This window comes from Cetorhinus maximus, chromosome 24 (genome assembly GCF_964194155.1).
Source record: "Cetorhinus maximus chromosome 24, sCetMax3.hap1.1, whole genome shotgun sequence".
NCBI classification, from domain to species: domain Eukaryota; kingdom Metazoa; phylum Chordata; class Chondrichthyes; order Lamniformes; family Cetorhinidae; genus Cetorhinus; species Cetorhinus maximus.
The window spans coordinates 49,220,750-49,236,808 of record NC_135902.1 but is presented as its reverse complement, the minus strand read 5'-3'; the positions used below and the strand labels follow the sequence as shown (position 1 = coordinate 49,236,808).

At 41.9% G+C, this 16,059-nt stretch overlaps 1 protein-coding gene and 1 long non-coding RNA gene across 3 annotated transcripts in view; one reads left to right on the top strand and one right to left on the bottom strand.

Moving 5' to 3' along the window:
- Positions 1–1,078: 1,078 nt before the first annotated feature.
- On the bottom strand, positions 1,079–2,843 carry LOC144667581 (uncharacterized). The gene is made up of 2 exons (XR_013573328.1): positions 2,708–2,843; positions 1,079–1,685 (listed from the first exon to the last, which is right to left on the bottom strand). It is a non-coding gene; the product is annotated as an uncharacterized LOC144667581 (long non-coding RNA).
- Positions 2,844–5,276: 2,433 nt separating this feature from the next.
- The window catches only part of polg2 (polymerase (DNA directed), gamma 2, accessory subunit), a 37,164-nt gene continuing 26,381 nt past the window's right edge, over positions 5,277–16,059 (top strand). The window contains exons 1-2 of one of the 2 annotated variants that reach the window (XM_078571242.1): positions 5,277–5,382; positions 6,273–6,592. In XM_078571242.1, coding sequence (XP_078427368.1) covers positions 6,349–6,592 — 244 coding nt within the window. In that variant the 5' untranslated portion in view covers positions 5,277–5,382; positions 6,273–6,348. Of the gene's footprint in view, positions 5,383–6,272; positions 6,869–16,059 lie in introns of both variants that reach the window. The other variant, XM_078571241.1, reaches the window with a different exon arrangement.

Below are 16,059 nucleotides of genomic sequence, written 5' to 3'. Positions count from 1 at the left end.
TGTTTTATGAGGAAAGGTTGAGCAGGTTGGGCATATACTCATTGGAGTTTAGAAGAAAGAGATGTTCTGATTGAAATATATAAGATTCTGAGAGGGCTTGACAGGGTAGATGCTGAGAGGATGTTTCCCTTCAAGGGGGAGTCTAGAAATAGGGGGTACTGCCTAAAAATAAGGGGTCTCCCATTTAAGACAGAGAGGAGGATGAATTTCTTCTCTCAGAGGGTCATACATCTTTGGAATTCTCTCCCCCATTGAGCAGTGAAAGCTGGTAATTGAATATATTCAAGGCTGAGTTAGACAGATTTTTGATCTACAAGGGAGTCCAGGGCTATGGAGGGCAGGCAGGAAAGTGGAGTTAAGGCCCAAATCAGATTAGCTATGATTTTATTGACTGGCGGAGGAGGCTCGAGGGGCGGAAGAGGATTGAGGGGCTGAGCGGCCTATTCCTGCTCCTCTCTCTTATGTTCTTATGGACTCGACATTGAGTTCAACAATTTCAGATGGTAACTTCTACCACCATTTTGTTTCCATCTTTTCTGCTTTTGGTTTCTCTAACTTGTACTCTTCTTGCTTTTGGATGGCAACTGATTCTGCCATTCACTCCTTTCTAGGCTCATCTTTTATTTCTTTGCTTGTCCCAATACCACTCAAATATTTTGTCATTTAATGTCTCCTGCCTTCCGCCATATCACAGACTTTCCCTTTTGTTCTTTATCCACCCTCCTCACTTCCAGTTGCTTAAAACCTATTATATCTAACTTTTTCCGTCCATATTATTAGGACCACATCAGGAGAGGTCCCTTAACTTACCACTCCAGCTCTGGCTGTGACAAGATTCTGTTGTGAATTTAGCAAGGATGTGCTTTGCCTATACTGCAGGAATCTCACTGTGTACGCTTTCAGATTATAAAGAATTCATCAAACAGTTTTCTGACTTTAAATAAAAGAACAAGGTAAGTTTACTGACCCTATTTCCTGAATTTAAAAAATGAGGTAAATCATAACTCTCATTCATACATCACACACATTCCCTACCCCTTCCACCCCACACACTAGTACAGATGGTAGAACATGAGGATAGATGTAAAGATTTTTTTACAGTTTGTGAAGAAAATAAACAATCAATGAAATATATGGTTAATTGTCCTTTAGCTGGTCACAATGCGGTGATTCCACGTTCCATTTTGTTCAGTTGTCTTCCTAGGTGCAGCTGGATGGAGCAGATTTCCACATTTTATCCTCAAAAGATCTTGGTAGATTCCTCTTCTCAGGGTGGTTACTCTGCAATATTCATGCACAATTCTTCAGACAGAGACATGACTCTTGTAGCCTCTTAGTATATCCTTCTGATCTCTGCTCTGACTTAATTGGTAAACAGGACTTAGCCTTGCTAGTTGTCTGTTCCATACACCTGTCATCACCATGATTATAATCTACATTCTGACAGCTGAGATAAACTGCATCTCATCCCAACAAGAGGTCATTCTGACCTTCTGCCCACGACACTAGAATAAGAGATTGACTAGAGATGGTGGACCACAAGCCTTGATCTGCCCTCTAATCTCCTAGGCGGAGGAAGAATTGCTACTCCTGGGTTGAGAGGAACTTGATGGGGTCACAGAAGGGGATGTTAGATTTCAAATGCCAGCTGCAAGTTTGTCAAGCCATCTCTTCTATCTTGTCACCTGTCAAAATAAATTGTAAAAGCAAAATACTGCGGATGCTGGAAATCTAGAACAAAAACAAAAATACCTGGAAAAACTCAGCAGAACTGACAGCATCTGCGGAGAGGGATACAGTTGACGTTTCGAGTCTGTATGACCCTTCATCAGAACTAAAAAATATACTTTTTAGTTCTGATGAAGGGTCATACGGACTCGAAACGTCAACTGTATCCCTCTCCGCAGATGCTGTCAGACCTGCTGAGTTTTTCCAGGTATTTTTGTTTTTGTTCAAAATAAATTATAAGCTGCCAGTCACTGCTGATTAAATTCAGCTCCTCGTCCTATTCTTTCATTTGCTAGGTGTTCATAAGAACATAACATAAGAAACAGGAGCAGGCCATTCAACCCATCGAACCTGCTCTGAATCAACATTAGAAATACAGGTTATCTGGTCACTACACATTGCCGTTTGTGGGAGTTTGCTGTGTGCAAATTAGCTGCTGCATTTCCTACATTACAACAGTGACTACATTGTTGGATCCAGGAAGATGTGAGGAGGAGGAGGGGTCCAGACAGGCATGAAGGGGAGGAGGGGTCCAGGCAGGCATGAGGGGAGGTGAGTGGAACTCCCCCATTTGCCTCCCATGGCCTCATCAGCACCCTACCACTCCAATAGTGTCGTTAGCCCCTCCCAACCCCCTACTGTGCCATCTGCACCCCCCCTCACCCGGCACGGCCCCTACGGTGTCATCAGCACTCAACCTCCCCTGCTCCAATGAGCTGCTCTTCATCTAACCCACCCACCGCCAACTCCCCAGCCCTGTTCCCAGAATGTTGTCAACACCATTCCCCACCCCCCAACCTTACTTCATTGTTAGCACCCCTTGCCCCACGGCGAAGTGTCCCTTATCTTTCCCATCCAGAGTTGGTCACCCTGGATAGTACCTCCTTCCTAACTCCTTCCCACACCCTTGCCAAATTAGCGCCCACTATGTACATTAACAAAAAATGTCGGGATAAGGATCAAAATTATATTTACTCACAAAAATCCAGTTTCTCCTTCTATGAGAATAATAGTTACTACACTAAAACTGAATAAGGTGTGTGTTTAACGAGAGTTTAATTTGCTGGGTGGGGCCTGCGAGTCTGACGAGTAAGATGGCCCCTCCTTTACCAAAACAAAAACACCTGGAAAAACTCCGCATGTCTGACAGCATCTGCGGAGAGGGACACAGTTAACGTTTCGAGTCCGTATGACACTTCAACAGAACCTTCCTCCTGACTCCTTCCTCCTGAAGCAGACACTTCCTCCTACCTCTCCCTGGACCATGACCCCACCACTGAACATCAAGCCATTGTTTCCAGGACTGTCACTGACCTCATCTCCTCTGGAGATCTTCCTTCCACAGCTTCCAACCTGATAGTCGACCGACCTCGGACGGCCCGCTTCTACCTCCTACCCAAAATCCACAAACAGGACTGTCCTGGCAGACCGATCGTGTCAGCCTGTTCCTGCCCCACGGAACTCATTTCTCGTTATCTTGACTCCCTTCTCTCTCCCCTTGTCCAGTCCCTTCCCACCTACATCCGTGATTCCTTGACACCTTTCGTCACATCAACAATTTCCAGTTCCCTGGCCCCAACCATCTCCTCTTCACCATGGACGTCCAATCCCTCTACACCTCCCTCCCCCACCGGGATAGTCTGAGGGCTCTCGGCTTCTTCCTCGAACACAGGCCCGAACAATCCCCATCCACCACTACTCTCCTCCGTCTGGCTGAACTTGTTCTCACACTGAACAATTTCTCCTTTAACTCCTCTCACTTCCTCCAAATAAAAGGTGTGGCTATGGGTACCCGCATGGGCCCCAGCTATGCCTGTCTCTTTATGGGGTATGTGGAACATTCCTTGTTCCAGTCCTACTCTGGCCCCCTCCCACAACTCTTTCTCCGGTACATCGATGATTACTTTGGTGCTGCTTCATGCTCTCGTTGGGACCTGGAAAAATTTATTAATTTTGCTTCCAGTCTCCACCCCTCCATCATTTTCACATGATCCATCTCTGACACTTCCCTTCCCTTCCTTGACCTCTCTGTCTCAATTTCTGGTGATAGACTGTCCCCCAATATCCATTACAAGCCTACCGACTCCCACAGCTACTTCGATTACAGCTCCTCACACCCCGCTTCCTGTAAGGACTCCATCCCATTCTCTCAGTTCCTTTGCCTCCGTCGCATCTGTTCTGATGATGCTACCTTCAAAAACAGTTCCTCTGACATGTCCTCCTTCTTCCTTAACCGAGGTTTTCCATCCACGGTAGTTGACAGGGCCCTCAACCGTGTCCGGCCCATCTCCCGCGCATCCGCCCTCACGCCTTCTCCTCCCTCCCAGAAACATGATAGGGTCCCCCTTGTCCTCGCTTATCACCCCACCAGCCTCTGCATTCAAAGGATCATCCTCCGCCATTTCCGCCAACTCCAGCATGATGCCACCACCAAACACATCTTCCCTTCACCCCCCCGGCGGCATTCCGTAGGGATCGTTCCCTCCGTGACACCCTGGTCCACTCCTCCATCACCCCCTACTCCTCAACCCCCACCTACGGCACCTCCCTATGCAAACGCAAAATTTGCAACACCTGCCCCTTCACTTCCTCTCTCCTCACCGTCCAAGGGCCCAAACACTCCTTTCAAGTGAAGCAGCATTTCACTTGCATTTCCCCCAACTTAGTCTACTGCATTCGTTGCTCCCAATGCGGTTTCCTCTACATTGGAGAGACCAAACGCAGACTGGGTGACCGCTTTTCAGAACACCTTTGGTCTGTCCGCAAGCATGACCCAGACCTCCCTGTCGCTTGCCATTTTAACACTCCACCCTGCTCTCTTGCTCACATGTCTGTCCTTGGCTTGCTGCATTGTTCCAGTGAAGCTCAACGCAAACTGGAGGAACAGCACCTCATCTTCTGACTAGGCACTTTACAGCCTTCCGGTCTGAATATTGAGTTCAACAACTTTAGATCTTGAACTCCCTCCTCCATCCCCACCCCCTTTCTGTTTTTTCTACCTCCCTTTTGTTTTTTCCAATAATTTATATAGATTTTTCTTTTCCCACCTATTTCCATTATTTTTAAATGTATTCCACCCATGGTTTATTTCACCCCACCCCCACTAGAGCTACCTTGCTTGTCCTGCTCTCCAATCTTAATTAACACATTCTTTTAGATAATATCACCACCTTGAACACCTCTTTGGTATTTTGTCTGTGACATCTTTTGATTATCTCCTCCTATCACTGCTTACTTGTCCCAACAAACCCCCCCCACCCCCCTTAAACCAGCTTATATTTCACCCCTTTCCAATTTCTACTTAGTTCTGTTGAAGTGTCATGAGGACTCTAAACGTCAACTTTGCTCTTCTCCGCCGATGCTGCCAGACCTGCTGAGTTTTTCCAGGTGTTTTTGTTTTGGATTTCCAGCATCCGCAGTTTTTTGTTTTTATCTTCAACAAAACCTCCTTTACCAAGATGGCCAAAACAATGCCTTTACCAAGCGGAAAAGGAGGGGGCAGTTCGCACAACTACGCATGCGCGCTTGGTTGATCGGTGGTTTCCAGGAAGTGATGTCATTAAAGTCGCGAGGCCGGCTCGAAGTGGCGCGAGCTGCATTTAAACGGCACGGTTTAACGGTCAGCACAGCAATAGGGAGGATAGCATGTGCGAGGTAGATTTTCTTTCAATCACATTAAGGACTCTGGCTATTATCACTCTGTGTATTGGGGCTTCCCCCCCCAGCTTTGTCCGTTGAGTTTTCTACTACCGAGATTTATATATGAAATATTATGTAATTGGGTTTGCTGCTGTGTTGCACAAAACTAAGTGGGGTTGAGGGTAAATGGGCAGGGGGAAGGTGATGGGACTGAGGAAAGGTGGTGGTGTTGGTGAAAGGGTTATGGCCTTGAGGGAAGGTGAGATGGATGGGGAGGAGGTGACTGAGGGAAGGGGTCATGGTTGGAAGGGAAGGTGACTGGGGGGAGTGGGCACAGAGATAGGAAGTGACTGGGAAGGGGTGGTAGAAGAGGAGGAGACTGAGGGGAGGGTCGAAGGAAAGGGCTGAGGGGGATGGCAAAAGGAAAAATTCGAGGGAGAGGGGTAGTGAGAGGGGCACTGCAGTGGTTTTTAAATTGCTGTTCTAAAATGGGAAACTCTGCTGCTGGGGATTTACAGCAAAGACTGATTTCTTCCTCGCCTGATCTCTGTATGGACAATTTCCAATATGGTTAATTGGGTAACAAATAGGAGTGGGAACCTTGGAGAATTTTCCCCCTCTATTCAGTTTACCTAATTCAACACAAAGTACAAATTAAAAATCTTTAGTGTAGTACTACACTATTGTAAATGTTATCGTAGCTCTTAGCAGAGGGGCTATAACATATTTAATAGTTCTTGTTCTTATCCTGAACTAATCTGAATAACCTGATTACAGCATCAATAAATATGAGAACCTGTAGTTCTGAAATCTACTAACTCAAGTGGAATTCTCAAAGGGAAAAACATGTTTATTACAATGGATAAGCTTACTTGCATTTACATATTCTGTTTATTTTACTACAGATGTTTTGTGACATCAACCTTGTTCTAAAATGACTTCAGATCACTCTGATAATTCTGCCTTTATGAATTCTTATAAATGAAACTTGCCATCATGGGATTGATGATTATGAAATTTCCTGTTAAGTCATTCTTGAAGAAATGGAAGGTCTCCAGTAAAATGTTTCAACAAGATTGGCAGGTCTTTGGCCCTTGCCTGATGTCAAGAAAATACAATAAATCTTCTTCGGACCTTTCTGGATTGGCTGAAACGCTCATTGATCTTTGCCAGAGTAGGCATTTTATAACTGGAGATATAATTACCCAAGACGCTCTTATCAATGGTTGGTACAATTATGGACATTTGGGAATGGAACTCAAAAAGAACTTGGCTACTAAGTGGTGGGACTCGGTGGTATTATCTAGAGAACAGGTATTTGGAGTGACGACACCTCATAAGTTGAGGTGTCAGAGTTCAGACAACAGGTTAGTGAGGCTGATAGAGACTGCAGCATTGCAAGTGCCATTAAGCAACAAGGACTTGACTAAGGAAGAAATTGTTGCTTCACTAAAAGACTTATTGGAGGAGAGCACTATACTACGTCCTAATCTACTGCAAGGTACAATAGTAACATTATTGCTTAGTATCTTGAACTGTTCTTTTTTATTCCATTTTTTTCATTCTTTGTTGTACCTACCAAGATATTCCATGATGAGTTGCAGAACGTTTTGATGAGTATAAAATAAGAATTAAATGAATTTTCTTTCAGTTAAAGTTTTGTTTGTTCTAAGTCACCTGCATCCCCTCCTTGTTTGCTGTCTCCTGAACAGTGGGACCTCGTCCAGCACACAGGTAGTGTTACTAATTCTAGATGTTACAGTACTGTGGCAGTGAGTAGTAATTGCACTAGACAATGCTAACTTTGCATTTATGTAAGATAATGGGAGGCTTGCGAAGATGAAATGAGTTGAAATCGCTAGTTTATATCTCCAGGTTTTCTGAATCCTACGTCTTTTCAAAACTTAAAACTTTTCTGTGAGCTTCCAAAGCATTTCTCTGTTCTGATTTTTGACTTTCAAAAGCACAATCTTTTATTTTGCCTTGTTCACCTTCATTGCTTTCCATTTCTCTCCTGGTGTTTGACAAGGTGTTTACTAAAACCTGCTTTACCCTTAATTAGCACATTCCTTAGATAATATCACCACCTTCAACACCCCTTTGTCCTTTTGTCTGTGACATCTTTTGGCTATCTCCACCTATCACTGGCCCTCTATCCAGCTCTACCTGTCCTGTGCAGCCCCCCCGCCCTCCTCCAAACCAGCTTATATTTCACCTCTTTTCTATTTTTACTTAGTTCTGTTGAAGAGTCATACAGACTCGAAACGTTAACTGTGTTCCTCTCCGCAGATGCTGCCAGACCTGCTGAGTTTCTCCAGGTATTTTTATTTTTGTTTTGGATTTCCAGCATCTGCAGTTTTTTACTTTTACAATCTTTTATGTATTTGATTTCACAAATGAAGACTCCTGCTCTATTTATTCTGTTGTTTGAACAATTGACATGTTCCATTGTTTCACAAGCATTCAACTAGTCAGCTTTTTTATTTGTTCATGGAGTGTGATCGTCACTGGCAAGGCCAGCACTTATTCTCCATCCCTAATTGTCCTTGAGGAGGTGGTGGTGAGCTGCCTTCTTAAACTGCTGTAGTCCGTGTGGTAGAGGTACACTCAGAGTGCTGTTAGGAAGGTATTGACCCAGTAACATTGAAGGAATGGTGATATAATTCCAAGTCAGGGTGGTGTGTGGTTTGGAGGGAAACTTGCAAGCGTTGGTGTTCGCATGCATCTGCTGTTCTTGTCCTTCTAGGTGATAGAGGTCACCAGGTTGGATGGTGGTGTTGAAGGAGACTTGCTGAGTTGCTGCAATGGACCTTGTATATGGTATACAGTGTTACCACTGTGCACCAGTGGTAGAGGGAATGAATGTTTAAGGTGGCGGATGGGTTGCTGATCAAGGGGCTGCTTTGTCTTGGATGATGTTGAGCTCCTTGAGTGTTGAAGCTGCAATCATCCAGGCAAGTGGAGAGTTTTCCATCACATTCCTGACTTGCAGATGGTGGACAGGCTTTGAGGAATCATGAGATGAGTTACTTTCTTCTGAATTCCCAGCCTCTGACCTGCTCTTGTAGCCATAGTGTTTATAAGAACATAAGAAATAGGAGAAGGCCATATGGCCTCTAGATCATGACGTTGTGTCATTATGTCCCTCCACTTTCCTGCCTGTTCCCCATTAACTCTTGACTCCCTTACAGTTCAACCTTGAATATATTCAACAACTCAGCCTCCACAGTTCTCTGGGGCAGCAAATTCGGTAGATTCACAACTGCTTGAGAGAAGAAATTCCCCCTCGCCTTTATCTTAAATGGGTGTCCCTTATTTTGAAGCAATGCCACCTAGTTCTAGATTTCCCCCACCAGGGGAAACATCCTCTCAGCATTTACCCTGTCAAGCCCCTTCATTCTTTTAAACTTCAATAATTATAGGCTCAAATTTTCCTCCTAAGACAACCCTTTCATCCCAGGAATCAAACCACTGTACCTTCTCTGAACTGCCTCCACTGTAAGCATATCCCTTTTTGAATAAGGAGGCCAAAATTGTACGCAGTAGCTATGGTTCTACCAATACCCTGTACAGCTGTTGCATGACTTTCCCACTTTTATACATACCCCCCCCCACCACCAAAGAGGCCAACTTTTGTCTTCCTAACTACTTGCTGTACCCGCACGCTAACGTTTTGCATTCCTTGTATGAGAACACCCACATCCCTCTGTACCACAGCATTCTGTGACCTCTCTCCTTGCTTTTCTATCCTTCCTACCAAGTGGAAAGCCTCACATTTTCCTACACTACACTCCATTTGTCAATTTTTGGTCCACTCACTTTAACCTATCTATATCCCTTTATGAACTCTTTGTCCCCTCCTCACAACTTGCTTTCCTACCTATCTTTGTTAGCACATTTGGCTACAATACACTCTGTCCCTTCATTCCAATCACTGATTTAGATTGTAATTAGTTAAGGCCCAGACACTGATTCTTGTGGTATCCCACTAGTTACAGTTTGCCAACCTGAAAATGTCCCATTTATCCCAACATGTTAGCCAACCCTCTAGCCATGCTAATATATCACCCCCAACACTATGAACTAGTGCCACAACATTTTATGTAGCACCTTATCAAATGCCTTTTTAAAATCCAAATGCACCACACCTACTGGTTCTCCTTTATCCACCCTGCTCATTACACCCTCAAATAACTCTAATAAATTTGTCAAATATGATTTCCCTCTCATAAAACCATGTTGACCCCACTTGATTGTATTGTGATTTACTAAAGGTCCTGTGGACTTACTTAATAATTCCAGCATTTTTTCAATGATAGACGTTAGGCCAACTGACCTATAGTTTTCTGTTTTCTGTGCCCCTTTTTTCTTGAATAAGGGAATTATAATTGAGGTTTTCCAATCCACTCAGACCTTTCCAGAATCTAGGGAATTTTGGGAGATTACAGTCAACTCATTCACTCTCTGCCGAATGCAGGCCATCTGCTCCACGGGACTTCTCAGTCATTAGTTCCATAAGTTTGCCTAGAATATTTCTCTGGTGATACATTGTAACATTGATACTATATTGATATCTCTCCAGTCCAGAATGTTTGGGACTGAGTCATTTCTGGATTTTGGAATTTTCTGGATGATAGAAAGACGTTAGACTGCCTAACCACAAGTCTGTGAACATGAGAATACCGTATTTTCCTGAAGCATAAAACGGTGATGAAACATTATAAAGCTGTAATCAAAATAATTTGACTTATTCAAATACTATCTTCCATGTGTTATGGCACAGCCATTGGTAAATGCTGAGCTGCTCAAACTCAAGGGCAACTTGAAACAACTGCCAGAACTTGTTTTGCAATTTAGATGCATGCCTTGACCTCAGTAGTAATAAGACCACTAGGCCTTATAGGTTTCTTACCAAACTAATTTAAACCTTTATTAATAGAAGAAATACTTTTAGATACATACTTAGATCTACAAATTACTACTATGATAACTTCTAAATCCCTTAATTAATCTAACTCCCAGTTACACTTTCGTTAAGGCAACAGTAAGACACAGATTTTAGAAGACCCAGACAAAGAAACATGATACCCTGAACAATCCAATTCGAAGTGAGTTTCCTTAACTTCAGCTCCTTGTAGACAGCCGTTTGAGGCATAGATGCTGAAGGCTTTTCACACTTGATAGATCTTAAAATGCCTAAACTTTACATGCAGCCTTCTCTCCTTTATACATATTTTCCCCTCTGAATGCAAATTCCCATTGTTTCACTGTCTTTGGACTTTACCTCCCTGATCATAAAAAATTATTATAGTACCAATTTAACCAGTAATTTTTGGGGGGAAATAAACACATTGTTTCTGAACTTCACCTGGCTAGGTGACACCCCTCCTTTGAAAACAATCTAGTCTGGTTTATTAAAAATGCAAATGTCCTTTTACACCTTACATTCTAAACTTCTCCCATGTTTACCTACTTAACATTTCAAACCTGTCTCATCTTCTAAGACATCAAAGCCTTCAGACCAGCTGCCTTTAATCCAATTAAGTCTCACACAGACACATATAGACACATACCACTGTTTTACAATAAGTTCCAATAACATTATATCTTCCTGACACATGTTTGCCACTTCCAAAGTACTGTACTAAAATGATGCCATGAGTTATTTGGTTCTGCTCAAAATATTTCTGGATAACTGGTGTTTCTGAACAATAGATTTACAGATTGGAGAGGTTACAGTGTAATTGTTTTTAAGTTCCTCACCCCCACCCCCACCCCGATTTTCTATTGTTGAGATAAAGTGAAGATATTTGTTCAAAGTCTCTGCCATTTCCTTGTTTCCCATTATTAATTTTCCTGTCCTGTCCTCTCAGGGACCAATGTTTATTTTAGCTATTCTCTTATATACTTGTATAAGCTTTATTGTCTTTATATATTTCATGCTAGTTTATTCTCACCAATTTTTCCATTTTTTACTCATTCTTTGCTGGTTTCTAAAATTTTCCCAATCTTCTGGCCTGCCACATGCCTTCGTAACATTTTATGCCTCTTCTTTCAATTTGATGCCATTCTTAACTGACTTAGCCACAGATGGGTTCAACCCCTTATGGATTCTTTCTTTCTCCCTGAATATATATTTGTTGAGAAAGTATCACCTTGTGTTCAAAATCATGCTGGCTCTTGCCAGAGTAGATAAGGACAAACTGTTCCCATCATCAGAAGGGTCAAGAACCAGTGGGCACAGAGTTAAAGTGAATGGCAACAGAATTAGAGGTGATATGAGGAAAAACAGTTTTATGCAGAAAGTACTTAGGATCTGGAATGTACTGCTGAAGAGTGTGCAGATTCAATTGTCGCTTTCAAATGAGAATTGGATAATAACCTGAAGAGAAATTTACAGGGCGCCAGGAAAAATACGGAGGAATGGAACTAATCAAGTAGCTCTTACAGAGACCTGGCACCCACACGACAGGCCAAATGGCCAGCTCTTTTGCTGTAACATTCTATGATAAATGTCTGGCACTATTTTTCTACTGCCTTGCCTTTTTAAATGATTTTTCCAGTCCACTTTAGCCAACTCTGATTTCATACCTTTTGTAATTGCCTTTATTTAAGTTTAGGACACTAGTTTCAGATCCAAGTTTGTCACCCTAAAATGGAATGCGACATTCTTAATGTTATGATCGCTTTTCCTTAGCTGATCCTTTACTTTGAGATTATTAATTAATCCTGTCTCATTACGCATTAGCAGACCTAAAATAGCCTGTTCCCTGGTTGGCTCCACATGTATTTTTCTAAGAAACTGTCCTGAATACACTCTATTAACTTGTCCTTAAGGCTAGCTTTGCCAATTTTATTTTGGCCAGTTGATATAAAGATTAAAGTTGTCCACAATTATTGCAGTATCTTTCTTACAAGTCCTTGTTTTTTCTTGATTTATACTCTGTTCTACAGTGCAGCTACTCTTAGGGGGAGTATAGGCTACTCCACAGGTGACTTCTTTCTCTTGTTCTAGCTTATCTCCACCCAAACTGATTCTACATTTTGCTTTTCTGAGCCAGCATCATATCTCACTACTCTACTGACCTCATTCTTTAACAGAGCTTCTCCACTTCCTTTTCCTTTCTGCTTATCCTTCTGAAATGTCAAGTACCCCTGAATATTTAATTCCCAGTCTTGATCACCTTGCAATCATGCCTCTGTAATGGCTGTTGGATAATACTCATTTTTATATATTTCTTATTTGTGCTGGTCTAGTTAAGTTTCTGATCACTGGTAACCCCCATGGATGTTGATGGTTCAGAATTCAGTATGGTTATTGCTGTTGAACATTAAGGGGGGGTGTGGCTAGATACTCTCCTGTTGGAGATGGCCATTGCATGGCACTTTGTGGCACGAATATTACTTGGCACTTATCAGCCCAAACCTGATTGTTGTCCAGGCAGTACATGAGTTGTGAATGGTACTGAATACTGTAAACTTAACAGTAAGCATGCCCTGACCTCATGATGGAGGAAAGGTCAATGAAATAATTGAAGATGGTTGGGCCTACGACACTACCCTGAGGAACTCCTGCAGCAGTGTTCTGGGGCTAAGATGATTAGTCTCAACCGAAATCATCTTCCTTGATGCTAAGTACGAATGACTCCAACCAGTGGAGAGTTTCCCCTGTTTCCCAATGATTAATTGTGCTTGACTCCTTGATGCCAAGGACAATCACTCAGATCTCATATCTGAAATTCAGCTCTTTTTGCCCATGTTCAGACCAAGGCTGTAACAAGGCCTGGAATTGAGTGGCCCTGGCAGCGTCAGACTGGTTCACTTGGGGCATCCATTACTGGGACTCATGGTCATTTTAATTGGTTAATGAAAGGTCTGGTTGCTGCTAAGCTGTTCAACACCCTTTCCATGGTCTCAGATTATTATAACCAAGACAGTAAGCTGGATTAAAATAACTTTCCATGGGGCCACTTCTAGGTATTCCTTATCTGACCATACACTATGACCCATTTATCCAATGACCTTGACAGACCTGTTTCTTTTTAACTTGGCACTATCAATTAATTACCAACCATAAGACTGTTTTTGTTTGTCTTATTGCTGAGAGTTTTGTTTCATTTTCTTAAAATTGTAGTGTTGACTGTTTGGTTCTCAGAATTCAACTGTGTGGTTTAAAACAACATGACTTTTTAGGCTATTTTCATAGTATGCTTTTTGTGCCCACTGTTTGCTTGGTGAGAACTTAAACTTGTGCTTGTTGCTTATCTAATTATCAACTAATATTATTTAAAAATTGTGGTGAAAATAAGAAGTACCTGGAGGTTTACTGACTTGGTTATAGTACTTCTGAGTAAAGGTCCAAAGTGATAATATGTGGGAAGAAAGATTGTAATTGGCTCCCTATGGTAGATTTTAGTACACTGAAGGAGGCTTGTCTTTCTTAACTTGGATCATTTTTTTTCCCTTGAGTGGATATATCTGTCACTCGGAATTTGGATTCTCTACACTCCATTTCAGTAACAATGCAAAGCAATTCCCAAAAACGATATGATTGTCCAGTCAGAGAAACAGAGGAAAACTTAGCAGTGCTCTGTGCGGGTAGGCTGTACAGTTTAAGCTTAATGAACTCCAGTTCTGATGAAGGGTCATACGGACTCGAAACGTCAACTGTATCCCTCTCCACAGATGCTGTCAGACCTGCTGAGTTTTTCCAGGTATTTTTGTTTTTGTTCTGGATTTCCAGCATCCGCAGTATTTTGCTTTTATCCAGTAATGTCTTTCTGCAGTTGGCGTCAGTGCGTTTTTGCTCTTGTTAATCTATGCCTACACCCTTAAGCCTAGGGTAAATGAGTTGTGTCCTTAGGGAAGAAGAGTGTATGCATTTTATATTGGGCCATTAAGAATTTTACAACATGGATTCCTCAGTATCCTGATTTGGCAACCATTAAGAATGATAGGCATTTGTGCGTACGAGGCAACTAGCTACCCTTCATAAAATTTACTTTGTAAATAACTGTCCCATATAAAGTTGAAGATAAAGAAACCCATTTGTTGAGATTTTTATAATTGTAGTTTTCATTTCGAAGATGTCTGAAGGTTTGACTGCAGAAATCTGTTTCAGCATGTTGAATGCCAAAGCATGTGTGGTAAAGAAATGTTAGTCAATTTCCTTCTCTCTGGCTCTTTAAAGTGTTTTGAGTAAGCATGACATAGTTGAGCATATGGAACATACTTTATTCATGTGGTAAAGATTATCAATCTATACAATACAAAAGGTAGCAATTTGATTTCTCCCTCATCTTCTACCACCTGACTTAGCCATGCAAATTCACAGCCCTTAACCACTGTTGGTTTGCTGCAAATATGGTATTACATGTGTAGACAGACTGTCAGACTGCTAACTTTATAGATATTTCGAAACTAAATAATTCTGCATTAATCACCCATGGTTGTTCATTGTAGTCTGCACACCCTTGCATTTCCAATTCATAAGCAAACATCTGGAGAGTGGATAGTACCTGACTTTCATGGCCTCTTCTGTGTTTCACAGCCAGTTTGCTGATCCACTGACTGATAGTGGTGACTATAGTTTAATTTGATTATTAACTTTCATTCCCAACAAGAAGTAAGGTTTAAGATAAAAGCAAAAAACTGCAGATGCTGGAAATCCAAAACAAAAACAAAAATACCTGGAAAAACTCAGCAGGCCTGGCGGCATCTGCGGAGAGGAACACAGTTAACGTTTCGAGTCCGAATGACCCTTCAACAGAACTAAGTAAAAATAGAAGAGAGTTAAATATAAGCTGGTTTGAGGGGGGGTACCTTGCTTGTCCTGCTTTCTACCCTTAATTAGCGCATTCCTTAGATAATATCACCACCTTCAACACCTCTTTGTCCTTTTGTCTGTGACATCTTTTGGTTATCTCCACCTATCACTGGCCCTCTATCCAGCTCTACTTCTCCCACCCCCCCTTAAACCAGCTTATATTTCACCTCTCTTCTATTTTTACTTAGTGCGGTCGAAGGGTCATTCGGACTCGAAACGTTAACTGTGTTCCTCTCCGCAGATGCTGCCAGACCTGCTGAGTTTTTCCAGGTATTTTAGTTTTTGTTAAGAAGTAAGGTTTGATTCATGAGTGCAGGCTGAACTTGAATCTAGATTCCAGAAGTGAAAGGATAATGTTAATTTTCTATATCACAAAAGGGTTTCCAATTATTTAATTTCATCCCAACTGTGTACTCTGAACTAAAAAAAAATAGGATGTGAGAATTTGCATGCACTTTCTTCAATAGTATGCTGCAGATATTGGTTATGCTATCAGGGAGGAAATAGAAGAGTGCAAAATAAAACAAATATACCTTGCAGTACCAACTGATGGCAGTAGTGAGGTATTTATCTCCATCCTCAGCTGCATTAACTATTATTTAAAATATATTGCCCTATGGGAATGCACATTCACAGTATAAACTCAGTTTTTTTTAAATTTGAGAAGCTCGAGTTGCAAAGAATAGAATAGCAAGTTAGGTAAATCTGGAAGTCAAGATAATGTGATAATCACATAACCTTGGCTTCAGAAGATCTGGAAGTTAAGGGAGGAAAAACATTTATGATGAGGGAAAGAATGAGAATAGGAGATATGATGAGTCTTGTTTCAACACCATGGAAATGAGGGAAAAATGAAGAGCTTCTCA